This window comes from Xiphophorus couchianus, chromosome 21 (genome assembly GCF_001444195.1).
Source record: "Xiphophorus couchianus chromosome 21, X_couchianus-1.0, whole genome shotgun sequence".
NCBI lineage: Eukaryota > Metazoa > Chordata > Actinopteri > Cyprinodontiformes > Poeciliidae > Xiphophorus > Xiphophorus couchianus.
Genome location: NC_040248.1, coordinates 4148338 through 4169356, shown reverse-complemented (window position 1 = coordinate 4169356; position 21019 = coordinate 4148338). Strand labels below are relative to the sequence as shown.

The 21019-nt window shown below is 37.6% G+C and overlaps 1 protein-coding gene across 1 annotated transcript in view; it reads right to left on the bottom strand.

The window, feature by feature from the left end:
* Nucleotides 1–15411: 15411 nt before the first annotated feature.
* The window catches only part of LOC114137074 (cadherin-18), a 129199-nt gene continuing 123591 nt past the window's right edge, over nt 15412–21019 (bottom strand). The window contains exon 12 of the mRNA XM_028005587.1: nt 15412–16235. Within this exon, the coding sequence (XP_027861388.1) occupies nt 15733–16235 (503 nt within the window). The 3' untranslated portion in view covers nt 15412–15732. The remainder of the gene's footprint in view (nt 16236–21019) is intronic.

The window sequence follows — 21019 nt, the reverse complement described above, 5'->3', positions numbered from 1 at the left end:
GGGTAAAATATATTAACGTACTAGTCTTAGCCTCCATTTCACCAGCATTTAGTCAGCAAAGCCAAATATTTAGCAAAACATTCATATTTATCCATTCCCTTTCACTGTACCTTCATTGTACCTTTCACTACATTGAACAGATGAGTCAGAGTCAGCAGCAGCCGTAACTTCCCACACAAGCATAAAAAAGTTGAGCAAAACTGTGTTCAATAACATGCTAGTTAGCATCATTGGAAGTAATCTGTGGGGTTTCTCTTTGCTCCATCAGAACAACACTGAAATATTTATGACCGACAGAAATTCAAACAATCATGAAATAATAATTTAAAACAAAACAGCCTCCTGTCTGGGCAGCTACAGATATTTGCTGCCACTTTCAATCGTAACTTAACCTCCTGTAGTCCCCTAAATGCAGTTAACAAAATGCAACTACAAAACAATTATGGAGAAGTCTGTGTTGCTTCACATACAGTCTGTACATTGCCTGCGACTGCTGCAGGTGGGGAAAGAGCTTTCAGTAAGCTAAAACAGAAACTATTTGAGGTTCACTGCATCTCAAAGGCTTTACAGTTTTGCCAAGTTGTCCACTGAAAGTCAGTTGGATAGAAAGACTTGATCAATCACTTCACTAGCAGAAGGCTCAGCTTTGGGCTCTTGTTGAGTCAGGCTGAGCAAGGGTCAAACCGCATATCTGAGTAAAACGTTTGGGTTTCAGAAGTTATTTGTTCTTGTCTTGTTCAAAAATATTCTGTTTTCACTACTTTGAAAACAGCAAGCAGTGAAAACCCTTGCTGTAATCTTGATATTAATACATTTTAATTTAATTGTGAAGCTATACATCTTAGAAGTTGTAATTTTATTTTTATATGTTACAAATGAATAGGTGTCTTTGTCATTAGCTTTCAAGAATGTTAGAATAATTGTTTTATTTTGGTAATTAATGTAGACTTAAATGTGACATTTAGCACATTATTTACGTCTGCTTTTAATAGTAAATTAAAAGTTATATAAAAAGTTTTATATTTTGTCACGGGACCCAAAATTCCTGGTGGGGCCCCTGCTTTTGATGCTGTAGCCAAACTGGTTCAATGGGTTGGGTAGCATAAGTTTTAAGATTAAATCTTTGTACTTTTAAAAACTGTTCTTTGAACACAATCCGTTTAAAAAAAAAAAAAGTGTTGAATATAATTTCCTGAAAGTGATTTGGGCGCGTGTCCTTGGAGCACATGGCGCCATACAGGCCACGATAGCTACTATTCTAACTTCCTGTCTTAGCCAGCTGTGCTGCTGCTCTATTCCCTCTTCTATATGCAACAGAAAATGGTGGTGATGCCATTATGATTTGGAGGTTTGTTTTCTGCTTTTTTATTTCAAAAGTTTTATTCGTTTGCATATGAGGCACTGAGGTGTTTGTTATTCCTCTAGAAAGAATCCACAAAACCTCATAAAAAAAAAAAAAGAAACATTACGAGTCAGCGCTTTACCTGGTGGTCAGAGTGAGCAACACTGATCATTTTTATCCCACTTTGATGAGAACTGCAGAAGCAAAAGTGCAAAAGCAAAAGAGTTTCACCTTAAGTGCTACATTAAGACTGCTCACTCATTTCTTTCTGATTCAGGTGGAATTTGAGGGTTTTTTCAAAGTCAAGCCTATTTTGTTGCAATTTGTCAGTCTTTGATCTGTGAACAGCGCTGAATGTCCTGCCTTGGTGAATTTGACGGTTCTCAATGGAGGATTATTTTCTCAGATGTGTGAAATTGTCAAGGATCCTGAGTGGGAGGCCTGTGTGTGGCTGAGGAAGTGGTGTATCACGCAGCAGCAACAGGAACGCCTTAGTGTCTAATGCAGTAATCAGACCAGAGAAGATGTTTATAAAGTCCTGCAATCACATGGCTTGAGATCCAACCAAAGACAGCTCGGTGATTTACAATAAACAACCGAGGGCAATCAACAGCAATTTTCCTGCCAGCAGCTTTTCATCATTTAATTTGATCACACTTCATGTTTTTCCTCATCTCTACTTTGAATATGCTTAAAGAACAGAAAAAAAAAATTGGTTTGAGATTATCAACTTTTTGAGGCATAAATTCAAAGCATGTCTGATTTTTTTACTGCAAGACATTTTCGATTTATTTTATAGAGGGAAGGCCTTTTTATTGAAAAATAAAAGGCACCTGGCAGATATATCAGTACTTATTAAACACTGCTGTGCAACCAATGGTGTAATAGGAATTTTACATCTGTACCACCCAGTCAAGTGAAAAATGTCCTTAGTGGGACTATGTACGTTGACAAAATATGGTAAAATAAATCTCAATGTAATTCTACATTGCCAGATTTATGTCCTGGTACATTAGTCCATCTTTCCACTGGTGAACACTGTTGTGGATGATGGAAAACATTTCAAATTTTGTTATTGATGTGACGTTTAACAATAAAGTCAGAGGAACAGAGATGCAAGATGCTGTGTAAAATAAAATTAAAACTGGTTGCAAGAGAGCAAGACTATGGATGGATAACAGGAAGACTGACCTAAACTCAAAATTACTCAAGCCCATGGCAGGTTGAAGTTTTAAGTCATTTAATACTACCAACATGTATACAGCCATTATATACACCTGTGAATGGCTGTACTTGCAGCCCCCTCTAATAATGCTTAGAATTGCCTACTTTAATCATTCAAACACCAAATATACCTTCATATTAATTAATTTGAACAGCAGAAACAGCCTTAGCACCATTTCAGAAGCCAACATCCACTGTCTTCTCCATCTCTAATCAGCAGCAAGGAAACTGATTGGTGCTCCTGGATTGGCTGCTTTGCAAATATCAGCCAATAGTGTGTCAGGAAGCTTTGTGCCAAAACATAAAAATATTGTTCAGCATTAGTCAACTAATTTACCAGTGTTTGGATAATAATGTGGTTTTTTACCCTCTGTTATACTTTTATGACAGGACATGTGTAACTAAAAAAAGTTAGACTAACTTGCACGAGACTGACCAGACTGGAGGCCACACTACAAAATGTTAAATTGGTGAGACTTAAACATGTTTGCATTGCCACAAAAAAAGTTACAAAAAGTTTGAGTACCATTTTACTAAATGAGAAAAACTGAAGAATTTCTTTGCAAAGCACAAAATCAGGATCTTTTTTTTTAAAACTTCTACTTTCTGTTTAGTCTAAGGGGAAATCATAACACCTGCACTCAATTTTGCAAGAAGAGTTTTCCGTAGCAAGATTTATAGCTGATTTCTAAAACAGCTGATGTAGTAAAACCTAAGTTTGTGGACATAAGTTATTTTCTGAGAAGATTCTAAAAGAAAAATCCTTTTTATTTGTTGTGATTGATATTGGATGTTTCATAAAGAATTAATCACTTGTATTTACATCTTCTTTCTTAATTACCATCATCCAGCGAATACAGTGGGAAGGATAATAAAAAGAGTTGCAAAGCGAATTGTTTATTCATCCTTTAGCTTTATATTAAACCAACCTTCTTTGTAATTTTGTCCCATCTGCAAGGGCATAGCTGTGCTATCACGCAGCCATACTAGAGGCCACATGTATAATCTGCTAAGCAACCAGGACATAACTCTATGTTTCTGTATGAATTCAGCATGTAACTCACACACGTGCTCTGAAAATTTCCCAGGAGCTTTGGCTGCAGCGTTCACGGAGCTGGCAGTTTTCCCTACATGATTTACTCTTGATAAATTGATTTAGCCTTATTCTGTGCAAACACAAAACAGTCTGACCTTGAATTATTTTTTTTTCCCCATATCTACTATCGTTCATCCCCCACCCACCCTTCTGGTACCGATGCAGCAAACTCTCAATACTACAACATTTTCACTCTTCAGCAAGTCAATCCGAGCAACAATGCCTTCCAACAGAATACACACTTCTTGAACCTTTTCACACTGCTATGTTTCACCCATAAACAGGATATTTCACTGAATTTTGTTTGTGAGAATCTAAGGTAAGGCAGAATTGTGAAGTAGAAGAATAAAATATTCTTGGCTTTCATATTTCTTTTACAAACAATCTGATTAATGTCCCATGCATTCGTTTTCAGCCACTTTGACTCTGGTAGATGCAGTTCAAACAGCTGCATTCAGAAGTAAGTTGTGTCACCTGTGTAGTATAAACAGAGATCCACAGCTTAGGGAGGGAGAAACTGTTGATAAGAAAACTGCTTTAGGATTGTATTAAATTAGCATGATGAACCATGACAGTGTTTACAAAAGCATTTTACTTTTAGGTTTTGTTTGTGTGTTGCAACACCAGGTCTCCTAACCTCCTCTGGCTTTTTATTAGTTTTTAAAATAATATTCTATTGATTTGGTCTAAAACAAATTACACCAGCATCATGCTAATGAAGGTCATATTCTTGGCTGCCATGGTGAAACATTCAACTGCGTTCCATATCAACAAGATTTATTTTCTTTCATAATATGTGTTTATGTAATAGTGTTTTCCTTCTATTCTTCAAGGTTCTGGCTGATTTTGGAAGCAATGAGAATATATTTAGTGTAATGAAAAGCTCGTATGCTAATCAGATCAACATTGAAACGCGGCATGAGACCGGGCAGGAGCAGCAGCAGTACGTCCCCTGAGGCTGGTCTCAGTTTGTCTTTTTATCCACAGATCAAGAATAATACAGCATCATCTCAAGACCCACATAAATATGCATAATCATAAAACTGCAAACAGGAATGAACACTAGGAATCTGCATTAGCTTTGACTTGTTGTTTTGCTCAGCAGGTTTTCACAGATCCTGGTATATCTACTGCTTCTCAGCTCTATAAATAACACCACCACAGTGCAAACATTGCTGAGGGGGACCCGTTACCCAAAGGAATACTTCATGCTTTTTTATTTAAACTGCTGCTATGAATTCAGTTTTTTTTTTTATTATGGCTGTCAACCAATTGACAATATTACACAGGGGTTTCTTTCATACCAACAAACTCAGAAAATTTGAACTGTCTGCAAGCCCATTTTACTTATTCTAAGAGTGACAATGAATAAGGCTAACTGGGTCGGGAAAAAAAAACAAAAAAAAAAAACAGCAAAGCTTCACTTGACTTCCTGAGATAGTCTGTGTTGCAGATAACATTACAGTTGCTCCTTTTAAAGTGTTACAAATAAGTTTAAATAAAATAAGGCTTTTCAACACCAAAATTAACCTTCATAATATCTTGTAGAAGCAAATTATTTGTTTCATATTTGTTTAATTAAAATCTAGCAATTAAAGCCCAGTTAAACAATAAATTAATGGTCTTGAAGGACAGAATCTAAAAGATTCAAACTACCCACATCTGGGTTAATGCCAGACTTATAGAGTCAAGAGATCACTTAAATGCAACATGTCTGACAACATAAAGTAGGCTGGAAGAGCTCAAAGAGTAACATATATGGCAATAGTTGAACAAAACTCAAGAATGGATGAGTAACAAAGTCATTGACATCCATCAGTCACAAATTTAAAGCTCACATATTAATCTTTATTTTGATACCCATTTTGTGTGGTTTATTTTTTATAATTCATTCGCTAATTGAGGTTTTGATACTTTTATGATTTACAAAAAAACTAAAACAATAATCTTTGACAAACCGGGTATGTCTAGAAAGCATATAGTTTAAGGTTTAATATGATATCACTGGTGGCTCATTTGGTCATTTGTTCGCGATGCCCGAACCGGTTTTCTTGGACAATGTTTGGTGTCAGGAGAGGCGTTCGAATTAGCATAAATAACGCGTTCTAAGCAGAACTTTTCAAAAATATTTATGAAAACTGTTGGGAAAATTCAAGTGTTTTATTTGCTTCAATATACATATACATGGGCATCATTGGAAAGGAAAATTAATAAACTTTAACACAGTCATTTTGATTTTGGAAAAAAAAAATATTTAAAAAAAAAAACTTTTGATGATGGGAAGTTAGGCTATTTTCCGTGATCAGCATTCCTCCTATTCCTGAGTGGAAAGAGCGTTGCTGCCGGTACCTAGTATTAGCAGCCCTAATGATAACAATGGCAGCAGCAATAACAGTAGCAATGATAGCAATAGCAGGATATGTACCTTAATAGGAGTAGCAATGATAGTAGCAACATCAGTAGCAATAAAACTAGTTGTGTTGGTATAGAAGAAGCAGCATCAGTAGCACTTGTACCAATACTGATATCATTAGGAATGTAACAGTTTCAGTACTAGACAAATTAGTAGCAATAGCAACAATGAAGAAAGTGGCAGAAAATGCTAGCAATATTAGTACTAGAACTGCAGGGAAAGCAATAAAAGTAGAACTGGTATCAGTAGCCACTGTAGTACTATCAGTAGTAGTGGCAGTAAAATCTGAAGTAGCACTAGGAATGTCAACAGCAGTCATAGCAAGCAAAGAAGCAGTGCAACTAGTAGCAGTGGCTAAAACAACAATAGCAGCAGTACTACTAGCAACAGTAGTCATAGCATCAGCATTTAGTGGCAGTAGCAATAACAACAGCATGATCTAAGAAACTGTATCATTAGTAACAACAGAAGCCATCATAATAGTAGCAGCAGAACCAGTGGCTAATGGCAGCAGTAGCAAAAACAGCAGCAGTGTTAGCATTACTAAAAGATGAAGCACAACCTTTAGTAGCAGTAGTGTAGTAAAACTAAAAGTAGGACTTGCAATAGCTATATAGCAGCAATAGCAATAACTTCAATAATATTAAAAGTAGCAGTTATGCCAGTAACTGCAGCAATACTAGCAACCAAAGCAGTAACTATACCAATAGCACCAGGATCAAAAACATTTAGCAGTAAAAGTACCAGCTGTAAATGCAGTAGGACTTTAGGTTGTTATAGAAATGCTTATAGAAAAAGAAGCAATACCAGCAGCACTAGTGACAGTAGCTTTAGCAGTACAAACAACAGAAGTATTACCTTGATAGCAGCAGGAGGCAATAATCCCAGTAGCCGCAGCAATAACAGGAGAAGCCCTGCAGTAGTAGCAGCATTAATGCTTGGCAGCAAAAGTTTGCTTTGTGTTTTTTACTCTCACCTGATTCTAATTTGTTCCTGAAAACACCTGCCATTTTTGTGATTACCTCAATCTGGATATACAACTATTATTGCCCACTGTCCTGACTTCATATTTACCTGCTAGTGCTAAAAGTTTCAAAAGATCTCATTTAAACTGGTTATTTACAAGATGTAAAACACTCATTTATCCCTTTATTGTGGGAGCTTTTTAATACCTAAAAAACTCAATTGTCAAATATTGTTAATCACAAAAGCAACACTTTAAAAATTGCCCAAAAAACGTTCTGAAAATGAGTGAAAATTAACAAATGTCCAAAGAAATGTTTTAAAGGGATTCATGACAAAGACTTTTGCACAGCAGTACATTGAACCTTTCTTGTGAATTAAAAATACTCTTATAAAGTTCTTAATGTAAAAACATAATAGAAAGATAGTTTTAGTCAGCTTAAAATTAGCTACTTTTGCTGACAGTAATGAGATGTGATGTCGCTTAATAATTTATTTAATAGTCTGCCCACTGTTGTGGGCAGACTTGCTGTATCAGGCCAAAAGCAAGTTAGTGCTGCCTTCTTAGTTGCTGTGGTTTAATCTCATTATAAAAAGGAACAGCATAATTTTCATGAAGGGTTTTTCTTTCAGTTTTATTTTTAATTGTACTGAACTCATTTGAGTTTATTTATTCCTTTCTTTAACAGTGAAATATTCTAAGATCCCAGAGAAAATGATCAGTTTCTACAGACAGTTTCTACCACCTCACTGCCTGGACGGCACAGGTGTCCAGATTTGTTCACATTAACAGACAACCAGCTGGCAAAAAAGAGGAGCTTCATAATGTGCTACACTGAAAATCATTGTCACTATTGTTGGTTAACAAGCACCAGGTTTCACACCTTTCAACAATAACATTTTTAACAATGGCTTTTTTAAAATGCAAGACAAAACCACACCACTAGATTTCATCAGAAGACCTCATCCGTTCAACAAGGGTAACTTATTGAACAAGGCTCCTTTGTTATGTTTTTCCTTTTTATGTGTTATTAGAAGTGAAATTCTGCAGTGGCCTCCTTTCAGAAGCATCAGCTTGAGAAATCTTGGGTTTTGGAAGAAAATCAGACACCGTTTTAAAATCTTCCGTCCCTCTGACAGCTGAATGTCAGAAGCACTCACCAATGTCTCCCTAAAGACCTCATTATCCTTTTAATTTCCAATTATTTCAAAAACAAATGAGGAGACCTGGCATCCTAAGCAACCCTGTCAATGATGAACATGGAACACCGAGCCATCCTCACCTCCCTCGCTGTAGATAAATGGGACGGTGATCAAGACTCTTTCTTTTACTCCAACTAGACTGCAATTCATGTAGAATTTCCCTCTTTTGAATTAATCCTTTGTTTTGCATTCACAGGTTCATTTATTTCTCGTTAATTTACTGATGCTGTGTTTTTATGATGCAGCCTGATTTGATCAGCTTGGGTCAGTTTTGAAACAAGGTCAAACTGTTGTTATCAAATATCTGCAGTAAAGACACGAATAAATTATTTGAGACAGGAGTATTTAGTTCAATACCACCAGGGTATCAGATGGCTGGTACATGTGGCCACAGCTGGGATTGTGTTCTTTCCAATCAGCTAACATGTAAGGAACTGCTCTGTTTTAGCCAGAGTTTATGTTGGTATTTCTTTAAGTTCTTCTCTGGACCTCACTCTTCTTGGCTACCATGGCAATGATTATGGTTGTTCCCCATTGGATCAAGCACCCTGGATGGATTTAGTCTCTTAGCAGTTTGTTTATCTGTACTGCTGGGCATTCATGGAAGTATTTTTTCTTAACCAGTATGTCTAGTGCAATTCAACTTTTCATTCTTCATACTCTTTTGGATATGTAACAATGGGATGTATACTGTTTTTTGGTCTAGGGGGCTGCCAGACCATGAAAAATGGGTATTATCCCCATTCCAAATGGTTCTTCAATGTTGTTCAGTCTTGTTTCTAAGTAAGTCTTTTTCAAGTTCATTGCCTTGTCTGTCTTTAAGGATCTACTGTGCTACTATCCATATTTTAGTAGATTCTCAAAAGTCATACTTGCCATTTGCCCAAACTTCTTCACTAAGCTAGGGTAAAGGGCAGCTCAACATGACTTTTGGCAGCAGTAGATAGTTGGGATGGTGATTTATCCTTCCAAACTCCTCGGCTTGTCATTCTTGTTCCACTTTGCTGTAGTATCCTTGCACCCTGTCAACTCCAACATGCTAAAGCAAATTTTTCTTGTAAATATTGGAACACAGGGTCAGAAGGTGTTTCTCAGTCAGTTTGTATGCTCAATTTTTAAGTTTCTATAGGTCTCACATCCTATTCCTACAGCCTCTTTCACTGGACTTCACTGTGTATTACCACATCCTGTTCAAAATGAGGCAAAAGAATGAGTTAAGCCTTTATCTGCAACTCTGCTCTGGTCTGTCATAGTGCAACCCCTGACATTCTGACCCACAACAATGGTCATGAGATATGAATGTTGACTGAAAGAAACAAGGTCTTGGATATAAGTACCTGAAATATACAAACTGCAGGATGCCTGGACTCAACCTTTGAGCTGTGGTGAGGAGCTCCTATATCCTACATCCAAACAGTCAGCTGAGATTCTTCTGCCATTCACTCCGGATGTCCACTGGGCGCCTTTGGAGGTTTTTATCATGTCCCACTGGAGGAAGACCTCATGGTCGACCCAAAGCCCTTTGGAAGGACGACATAAATCTGCCCCTGTGAATGTCTGAAAGTTTACTGGGTAGATGGGTTTTTGGATAGGCAAAAAAACAAACAAAACAAAACAATGGATGAATAGAGTGATGGTTCATATCGCTCAATCCACCTTAGAAAAGGACACTCAGTCCTGGTTTTGTATAATATTTTACTTTATTGCTCCAGTGCATCGTTGCCCTGGGCTTATTTGTACTTTTCATTCTCCTGTGTTTTTTTGTAGATTAATGATGATGTTTCCTCCAGTGGAGCTCTGTAACTGGGCTCGTGTTGACATCTCAAACACTTTAACCATCACTATAGATGTGGGGGTGTAATTAGGATTTCTTGAGGGAATAAATGGAATCTTGCACTAATCCCACAAAGCACTTTGGTATAAGTAATTTAAATTTGCTTTGCAGTGTTTGACCTATTTTGCAAACTATAAAATACACGTATGTTAAACATTTTAAGATGGATCCGGCTTCCTTTAGGTATCTCAGATAAGAATCCTCGCTTACAGTTTACTGACCTACATTAAACCCACAAGCAGCCAAAGATATCAACTCATTTCAATTCAGTGCAGTAAACCACAGTGTACCAACTGAGCACTAGGAATAAATAAGTCATTTCATGTGTGGTACATGTGGCTTATTTCACATTTTATAATTTATACTGTTGATCCTTTCAACAACTTGAAACAGTTGGGGGTACTGCAGCAGCTAGATGAATTGTTAATGTCTGCAAAGCACCTTCAGTAATCTTTTGTTTTGTTTATGTGGATAAAGTATCAGAAGAACTGTACACATTGGTTGCACAAAACTCAAGTTTTGAATGATTAAATAGGTGATTCAATTCAATCATCTAACACGTTATCTTCTTTGATTTCGCAGGATTTGTCACTTGAGCTATAACTGCGAACATCAAAAGGAGGGCAACTCTTTCCAAACTTCTTCAATAGCAAACAAAAAGAACAATGCTGGTGTCTGTAGGGAGTGCTATCAGTGGATGAATCAGTGTTTTCACACTTCAGCTGAAGCGTACCAGACTCATCCAGATAGTGAATGCTGTAGCACATTCACATTAGGGGGCTTTAAAACCTTAATGTAGAAGGAAAGATTCAACTGAGAGCATGTTTTGTAATTCATAAGCACCACAGTAGTTCTCTGTTTCTCAGAGGAAAAAATCAGCTGTGTTCTCTTGTGGTCTTTCTTTCCTCATACTTTCCTTCATAGTCCAGAGAGACTGTAACTTTGTCACTTAGAGAGTCTGCAGATGAACAGGGACAACTAACTTGCAAATCTTTACTGGAATTTTGAGAGCCTTTCCGAAGGGACCACCAACACGAGTACCTGAGCTCATTTTTTCCTGAATCTTTTGTTGTAGTCTCACAGGATCTCTGACATAACACAAACGTGTAGTTGGCTCCACACCACTTTCAAAACAAAAGCACAATTGCAATAACTGACATTCAGATCTTTGTAATTTTGTTTTAGTCTGGAGGGCACAGGGGCCACTGCTGCCATAAAGTACAACCAATCCCTCACTCTGCTTATTTACATTTACAGTTATTTCAGTTGTACATACAGTAAAAGAAGTATATCAGTCAAGGTTGCCCAATAATCACAATTCAGCATTCTTGGGGAGAAGTAGGTGTAAACATCTGACCAGAACTGTTTTACAGTGAGTTTATGGATGCTAAGTCGATGCCTGTTGAGTGCTGAATGTGTGACATTGATGTACCCAGCATTGTACTGATTGTATTTCCCATGTATGCATATGTTATCTGTTGTAGTCCACTTTGAAATTAACCTTTTGGGCCACTAAGGCCCAATTGTAAACACTTTATCTTTGTTTACAATTATTCCCACCTGTTATTCCCACTTACTCAAAAGGAAGTTTTAGTTTTGCAGCTTCGTTTGAGACCTTATGAGGACTTATGCATATTTAAGGAGAAACAGGCAACACAAAATTAAATTTATACTAAAATGACTCAGAAGGACAAACAACCTTCAAATTTGGGTGCAAAAATGTAAGCTATTTTTGTGATAGCTTTGTGATTTGTCTGTCAACCTCCATAAAAGGCTTTTCTTTCATATGCATTTAGCACATGATCTGTCTCAAATTCATAAAGAGGTTTCAGTAACATCATGTAGCTCTAACTTAATCACACAAAAAGCAAGTCACTTACAGCCTGTTTCCTCTCCCCTCCCTGCATAACTTTTCATGTCTATGTAGGTCAGTTGTCTCAATGATGCTGCTGCTCTGAATCATGGTTCTTTTAGTCCTTTACTGTTCATTTAGTCATTTTACTAGAATATGCATGCACTATGCACTAAAAATTTAACTTCTAATTAAGAAACTAGTTTATTTATGGCAGTGAAAAGGCACAAAATTCAGCATTAGTGTGTTTATTTAGGGAACCAATTTTCTTTTCAAATGGTACACAGCCTCCTGCTGCTCAGACTTTCAGGCGAAACAGCTTTAATGATCACACATCATTTTTAGCTCCTTTGATCTCATTTATTTCCAGTTCACCTTCTCATACTGCAGAGTCATGAACATTTATAATATGCAAAACCTTCCTCTGAAGCTTTCATGTTGGGTGTGATTTAACAAACCTTCTCGGAGGCCGATGACGTCAAGCGCTATAAAAAGCGTCTTGCCCCTGCCTGGATGTGCCGCGCCTGAGGTCTCACTTCCAAAATAAACAAATGAAAACAAATAAAGACAAAAATACTCACCACACCTCTCAGATATGCAAACGCAAACACATATTCATCCTTGACCTGATATGCAAACTGCAATTAAAGCTGTTTTGGTATGCGAACATGCGCCCTGTAAACAAACTCCACTGATACGCCACACGCTACAATTCCAGCAGATAAGAAGGAGTTAGGGGTGAAGGAGGCAGTAAAACATCATGGAATCCATTAGCACTTGCATTGGGACTGTTACTCTCTCAAATAATCCATTGTGCTTCTTTTGTCGACAGATAAAACCTGGGGAGCTGTTTCCACAACAAATATTCTCATTCAGCATGTGAGACATTACCCTTGTCTTATCTCAGAAACATATGGGAAAAGCTTTGATAGATTGTGTCTCTATAAAAAGCAATCTTTATTCAGAAAGTGATGCTTTAATCCACCTAAACCTCTTATAGTGTCTAGCCTTCATCTCTCAATGCACTTTGTTTTTGTGAAGAAGCACAGTTTAGCTTTCAGGAAACTTTACACCACTTTTTAATTAATTAACATTTGATTACATTTCTCAGCTTGAGCTGTGAGTCTAAGTGTCATGTATGCAAGTAATTGCCTGGAGATTAGTTTTGCCCGTCACAGATGGAAAAATCTCCGCTCACCAGTCTGTGCTTTTAAAAAGCTTTCTTGTCCACCAGATTTATCCTCCACACAGATTGCATGCTTATGGATTAGTTGAGTGCTGCACTAAGGAACGATACAGAACCAGATGAGGGAATTATGTTGATCTACATCATTAGCTCAGCAAAGAAAGATGGCAGTGTTGCGCAGAGAACACACCATCCATAAAGGGTCAAATGTATTTCTCTCAAATTAAATGAGATCTTTAATTACACATAATAAAATCAGTTGATTGTGCTCTGAAATAATTTAGTAGAAATGAATGATTTACTGCCTGAAGGCTGATTGTTAATGAGGGACTCATGTAGTGCAAAAGCTGCTTATTTATTGGATAATTTCATCCAAAATCCTGAGATTCTATCCAAACATAAAGTTTAAAGTCTAGCAAGTTTTAGAACCATTATCCAGAATAAACCAGTAAAGATCCTGGAATTATAAAAGATAGCCCCCACTACTGGCTTGCTAACTAAATGTATGAGGCAGCAGAAATCCAAGAGAAGAATCAGGAGGAAACATCATAGTAAGACATGCCACTGACAGACTGAAGATGTGGTTCATATCGTAAACTCTTATCAAGTCTAGACCGAGCTGAAGCACTAATCATTCCAGAACCGGAACAGAAACCAAGCAGTGGGGCGATAGAGGCAGGTGTCAATCACACTCCAGCCCTCAAGGGACGCTGTCCTGCAACTTTTACATGTCTCTCTACTTTAGCACACCTGACTCCAATATTTACTCATTAGCCTCACTAGCACAGCAGTTTTAATTAAAGTGTGTAGGACATCAGCATGTGTGTAATTAATCTGTATGTGTGAGTTACTCAAATTATAAACTGTTCACTTCTATTGGAATTAATTGAGATTCACCTGTAGAGACAGACAGACAGTCAGATAGACAGAAGTACTTCCAGTTCTTGTCTGTGTACGAACCCAGTTCTCTGGGGCAGTTACAGGAACATCTGCTGCCTAAAGAAATATATTTCGACCTGGATGACATCAGTAAACCGTGGTGTTGCAGATTTTACTATCCTTGGCAACCACACCAGGAAAGGGTGAAAGTACAAGAAGAAAACATGACGGACATTAACTAATGCATTAGCCTGATAATTGAGTCATATTGGCTTTAAGTCAAACACAGTTATTGCAGTTTAAGCCGCTTCCTGTGTTTCAGTAAGATATGATGAAGTAAACAAACAAACACTAATTGTGCGGTCTGGGAACTTCCATTCTTGCCATTGGCTAACTTAAATGACCTTTGCCGCGGGCCAGCCTCGGGCACAAAGCAAATGCTGGTGAGATTTCTCAGCCTGTCTCTCTATTTCAGTCCAACTTTTGCTCTGGAAATTAATGAATAAAAAGACAGAGGACTGTCACAGCAATAATTACAAACTGAATAAGTGGGTAACCTTAAATATTCATCATCATAGTTCTAAACACTATCATAAAGATTTCAGTGAAAAAAAAATCTAACTGAATTAGCGCATGAAAGGAAAAGACACTGGGTGTTTTAAGACATGATAGTTCGATTGGGGACCAAAATTGTCACATTTGTTACATTTTCATCTGGTGCAGTTTGCTTTCACACTGCTCTGTGCCAAACAAACCAAACCCAAAGAGCAACCTGTTCCCCCCTTCTCCTGTGGGGGCGCTGCAGCACGAAGCACTGAAGGAAACAACACAAAAATCTCTGAATGCCCTGTGCTATAATCCACTTCCATGTTTTGGAGCGGTCTCTGCTTCTCTTGGCACTCATGCATTCAAACTGCAACAGAGTTCACTTCAACTCAGCCAGCAATTTTGAGACAGACCAAAGTTCACCGTTTTGGTCCGCATCAGAGTTCAATTGTATATTCACACCTCCCCAAACAAGCTGGACCTCATAGGCATACAAGCTAATGTTTGATGAAAGCTGTATAAATAGGGCTGGTGTGAATGCAACCATACAGATGGTAAGTCAACATAACATACATTTCCTTTTAGTTCTTCTAATTCTGAAACGTGTGGTTGAGATGGAACTTGGTAAGGCATTTCTATCAATGTTAGTGGATGTAGGGGAAGACATTTGAGCATGTAAGCATAATTTTGAGGCCATGTGAATAAAAAAAAAAACAATTACAGATGTTTATTGCACAGTCATTCCACTCTGGGGAAAAAAAAAAAACTGGTTAAAATAAATAAGCAAAACGGCCCAAAGTAAAGTTTTCTCTCCGCATTGATGATCCATGATGCTCAACATGTCATCTTACAGGAATAAGACAAATGTACAAATTTTTCACATATCCACTCAAATGGATTTCAGGACTTTATTGAGCAATAAAAAATATACACCAAGGAAAATATCATTTCCCCTTTTCCTCATATTTTATCTTCTCTCAATTTTTAAAATCTGACAATTCCAGACGAATAATCCATGATCCAATGTGACAAAATAAAAAAACAAACAAACAAAAAAAATATAGAGCAGTCAATTTAGTTCACCAGTAAAAGTTGAGGACCACTGAGACTGTCTGTGTCCGTGCTATTCATTGAAAATCTGAAAAAAGAACAGGTTTGGAACGGATTTGGTTTGAACGGGAGTGAAATCACAGACTAAGTGGTCACATCCGACTCTGCCTCTTCGTAGAGTTCTGCTAGTTTCTGGAACTCGGGTCCCCAGTCGTCCAGGTAAGTGTACTCCTGCTCTGACTGCACGCCGGCAGAGTCCAACGGGCTTATGGACCCTGTAGATGAGCCCTGACCCTCGTAAGCGTAGGTCTGGAGTGAGTCGTAGGGCGGCACGCTGGTGTCCATGTCTGCCTCCACTAGTCTCTGTTTGATGAATTTATGCACGTCCACCTCGTCCAGCTCCACCGTCGGGCTCCTGCAGGGGGTCATGCCACAGTGATTCCTCGCGTCTGGGCGAATGTCTCGTCGGAACTTGAGTTCCTCGGCAGCAGCTGGATTTCGCAAAGCAATGATGTCAAATGCCTCTGTGTCCTCCTCTCCTCCGCCCTCGTCGTCGTAGGTCACCACGTTTTCTCTGATGTCCTCTTCAGCAATGATGAGGGGCTCCTTCTTGCTCCGCTTCAGTGTAACAAAGAGAACCACGATTGCTGCAAGATAGAGAAATACAATTTTACGTATTGATTGAAAGATAATGCTGCCTCATAGGTAAAAGAAAACATTTACTTTGGAGCAATCAGCAACAGGAATGACTATTTTCTCCATTTAAGTGAGGAAATGCTGACCTTTGAGTTGTTTCACTAAAAAGAACCTGCTCTGAACTCCAATCACTTTAGGACTCTAAAATGGGTTGAGCTTTGAAGTCAATACCAAGCAGTGACTCTAAATCTAAGCTTTCTGTGATTAAAATGCAAACTTTTTAATAGTACATAATATGTACACTTTCAGGTCACACAAGGTGCCACTCAAGTAATGTGAAGGTTTAACATTTCAGGAACTAAAAACACTAACATATACGTCACCAGATTCTAGAATCCTTTACATCTGTCCTCAAATGTACATCCCTGTACAATTAAAGTAAAAAAAGTAGCAAAAGGTCAAACATTTTAGCTACTTAGTTCTGTGATTATGTCCGTCAAAGGACAGTGATGCCAAACACAGCAACAGACCTAGAAAACAAATGCTTAAGAAGAAAATAATCAAGGCATTGCAATGCCCTATTCAAAGACAAGACTTAAATTTGATAAAATGTCTATGCTGTAAGACTCAAATGTCTGCTAACCTAGAGAAGGTAATGTTAAAAAGAAGACAGGGCCAAAATTCACACAGAAATCTACTACTGAGGGTAAATCCTGCCAGCAGTGATTTTGGTGTGTAAGGTGAACCCCATCTAAACATTCACTTATTTGACCATTTTGCAAAATATTTCCTTTGAAGGTTACTTCCACGCTATTTGAGAAAGACTTTGCCAGTTTTTATCAAACATAAGTAAAATATTCATAAAAAAGCATTGCTTGGGAAGCTAAAATACTGTGGTGCAATAGTACTTGACACGCTAGCGGCTAGCATTTAGAAAGCAGCCAATCTAGAAGCGGCATTTATTTTCCTTGGTGCTGATTGGGTATTCTGTGGTAGAGCTAAAATAGTTGGTACTGTGCAAATTTACGGATATTAAGGTATATTTGGTGTTTGAATAATTAAAATAAACAGTTATAAGCATTTTTAGAGGAGTTGCTGTTCCTAAGTCCCTCACACACAATTTGTCTTTTCCCTCAAAACTCTGGAAAAGAAAAGAGGTTGCATTTTCTTTCTTACCGAACTGTGTGTCTTATGCATCAATCTTTAAGACTCAGAAAGAGTTGACTAATGAGGAATAAAAACAAACTTTCCAAGTTTAAAGTTTTCCTTTCAAATGACATGTTCTAATTAGGATCTGGTTTGAGCAACTGAGAACCTGCTTCATCATGCTAATGATAACCTCTTTGAAAGAAATGGAAGCTCACATCAATTTACCAAAAAAGCAACAATGAAGAAGACACTTTTGTACAGATGAATTGTCTAGAAGGTGATAATTTGCAGCATTAGCTGAGAGAAGTGGGATATATCCGTCTTTTTTACGGAGGTAATGTTGCCTCACAGTTGCGTCGTAAAATGTGCAACCAGAAGGGGAAAAAACCATAATGGTACAAAGGATCATAAAGAGAGATATAACTGATAAAACTGCTTAGAAGGTGACATAAACAGAAAATTGCACATGTGCCAGAGCATTCTGTCAGGGTGAGATATCTTTTAGTTCCTAAAAGGTGTGAGACTGGAAGGTGGAGGTGTTAGGAAGGACTTATAAGACTCTGCTCTCTTAACCTGAAACAACAAGGATGCTTTTGACTAATAAATGTACCCAAGCAACACCTTTAGGATTCCTCTCATCTGGTGGTTATTGAAATCTATTAACAAACAACAAAGCACTTTCACGTTTCCCAGATCACTTAAAGCCAAGTGAGAAAGAAAAATGCAGGTAGAAGGAAAAAGTGGGTAAAAGAAGCTTTAGGCCTCGGTGAGAGATAAAAATCAGAAAATGTAGATTTTTCTGGACGGCTGGGTTGACCAGAGAGAAATGCTCCATTTGTGGTTTTTTGAGAACTGTAAACTAGATTACATTGTTTAGAAAAGGACTTGGCTTTCCTCTAAGGTTTGGTAAAGTAAAAACCAACATCACTACAAAACTTTCGATTTTATCATTCAGAATAACATATTACATACTGTATATTTGCCATGGCTAATATTCAGATTTTTATGTTTTGTAGCTTAAATACCCCCAAAATTATGACAGATTTTTTTTAAACTTATTTTTTAAAGAACACCCATAGAATTATTTCCACAGATGCAATTAAAAGTTAAACACAAAGTTCAGCAAAGAAATGTTTCCTTTATAGCTTTAATTAAAAATAAATAAGTTGACTGCACCCCAAGAAAAAGAAATTAATCATTGATGTATGAAGTAATTTATTAATTGAAGTTCGAGGTTTGTGTTTTCGAGAAATATATCACAACCTGCATTTGTGGGGGGGGGAAGAAATCATATCCAACTTTCTTCCTGCTGAATTGGCCCGTCCAATGTGGGGTTAGAGAGGGTAAAAAAAATGCAATTTGTCTGAGACAGCCCTCATCGCTCTGCTAGTTTAAAACACCCAATTACAAAATGCAGAAATGTAGGGCTGTGTGAGGTGAACTGGGTCATCACCGGGTAAAATGAAACTTTTGTTCCTTTATTTTCTTCATCAAGCAGATTTCAGAACCAACGCATTGTTGTTCTCCACCTCCTCGTTCTCCGATCTGCACTTTAGCACATAGAAGTAAATAACTTGACTATGACAGATTGTTCCTGGTAAAACCTCGTCTGAGTTTTCACAAAGTGGACTGCAGTTTTAACAGTTTACAGTCAGTTTGTTGGGTTTTTCTCTGCATTGTGTCGCAGGACATAAGATTCAGACGTTCATTGTGTGGTTGTTGAGGTTCTTACACATGTCAAGCTTAGTTGACTACAGGAAGCCAATGCACACTGTGAAAAGGTTTTCTGAAAAACATAAAAATAAGAAAAGAAAAATTTATACGTTGTTAAATACTACTGAAACTTTCACAGGACATGGAAACAAAATGCCCCTTCTTCTTCACTAATGCTATTTTGATCTGATGAGAGCAAACCCAGCCGGGATTTTTGGGAAAGCTCATCATGCCCACTTTTAGGTACGGTGAAAGATTAATGATGCTGTGGGCCTCTCTCTCTCTTCCCCCAACCTGGGAACCTGTCCAGAACATGGCATCATGAACTCTCACTTTGTTTTTAGTCATTTGACAAAAATGATGCAGAAAGGCTTCGGGAGTCACAAAATTGGCTCTCTTCCACGGCCATCTCAGTTCACAGCCTTAAATCCTGTAGAAATCCTGCAGAGTAAGCCCTGAGATTGTACAGAAGGGAATGATGAAGGGATTCTCTCTCTGTATGAAATGTTAACAGAAGAATAAGGGCCATCATTCCCTTAAGCGGGATGTAAATAGTTTTAACAGCAGGAAGGCCAATAATTACTGAAGTCGTTTTTTAGGCAGCATCCTCTGGATATGGAAAATTACACTGGAACAAAACAGGAATTAAATTGAAAAGCTTAAATAAAACCAGTTGTCTGGTGAATCCTACTGGATAAGACTTTAATTTATAGGGCATGTTCTTGTTTTCCTGTAACATTTGCCAATGGGATTCGATTCAATTTATATGACAAAGTGAAATCTATTTCCCCCTCAAGCAGTGGTGTGCTCGCTCTACTCAGGCCCTTTTTGACCGTTTTGGTGATATCAAGTTGCAGCTGGTTCTTAATTGGCTGATTTGAATGTAAAACCAAAATGTTTTATTTAGTCCAAATTGTTCCAACAGTGCTCCTTCTCTGTGTTTTGACCTTTTACTGAAAATCTGTTGTCACCAACGTCTGTGTAATGAGAAATGATGCCTTTAGGTTTGATATGCAAATTAATGGATTAAACTTCTCCTTTCCAGATCCAACTTTGAATCAGTAATCCATACTTTGATAACCTCCCATTAAGAATTAGGTCACTCTGTCAGGCTTTCAATTGGTCAAAAATAAAAAATGCACAAAAAAAACAGAGTTTTTTAACCAGTACAAAGAACAAAAGCACATCACTGTGCCTCATTGTATTGGCTTCCTACTTATTTCAGTTCAGTTCAGTTAACATTTATTGTCCCTAAAGGGGAATGTGTTGCAGTGAGCAGGTACACACACAAAAGACATACAACAACCTCAAACTGTCAGCACAAAAAAGGGCGATCGACAGAGTCCTTAAATACCAGAATTTATCAAACAGCAGCGTCCATGAAAGATTTGGGTTTTGCAGGGTTTCATTCTGTACCTAACCTTGACGGCCAAAGTTAACTCGGACGTAATAATCTTAGCCTTCCATTCATTTTCTATATCCGTTTATTCTTATGGGGTCGCAAAAGGTGTTGGTTCCCGTCTCCAGCGGTCATTGGTCAGGAGGCAGGGTACGTTTTTAGCTTTTCTTGGGGTTGATGAAGTTCGTTTTATTTGTTTTCCAGTCCTTTAATTGCCTTGCATTAGTATATAGGCCCAACCTTTTGCTCCATTTTGAAGGCATAAAAATGCCTCTGCACAAAGACAAGTTTTTTTAGATCATGTGTTTATGTCTCACTTGAAAGCATTTACTCCATTGCTTTTAACTCAGTGTGAAAATAGCAGATTTTGCTTATTAAGGTTTTAAATGATTGTTTTTCTGCCTTGTGTTGTATCTGTGCAACACTTTGGTCAAGGCAGTAAACATGGTACGCTGAAAAGATCTGAACAACTGTTATAAAATCATAAAAAACTTAAAGAAATTTACAGAAACACTTTAAATCCTCTTTAATGTA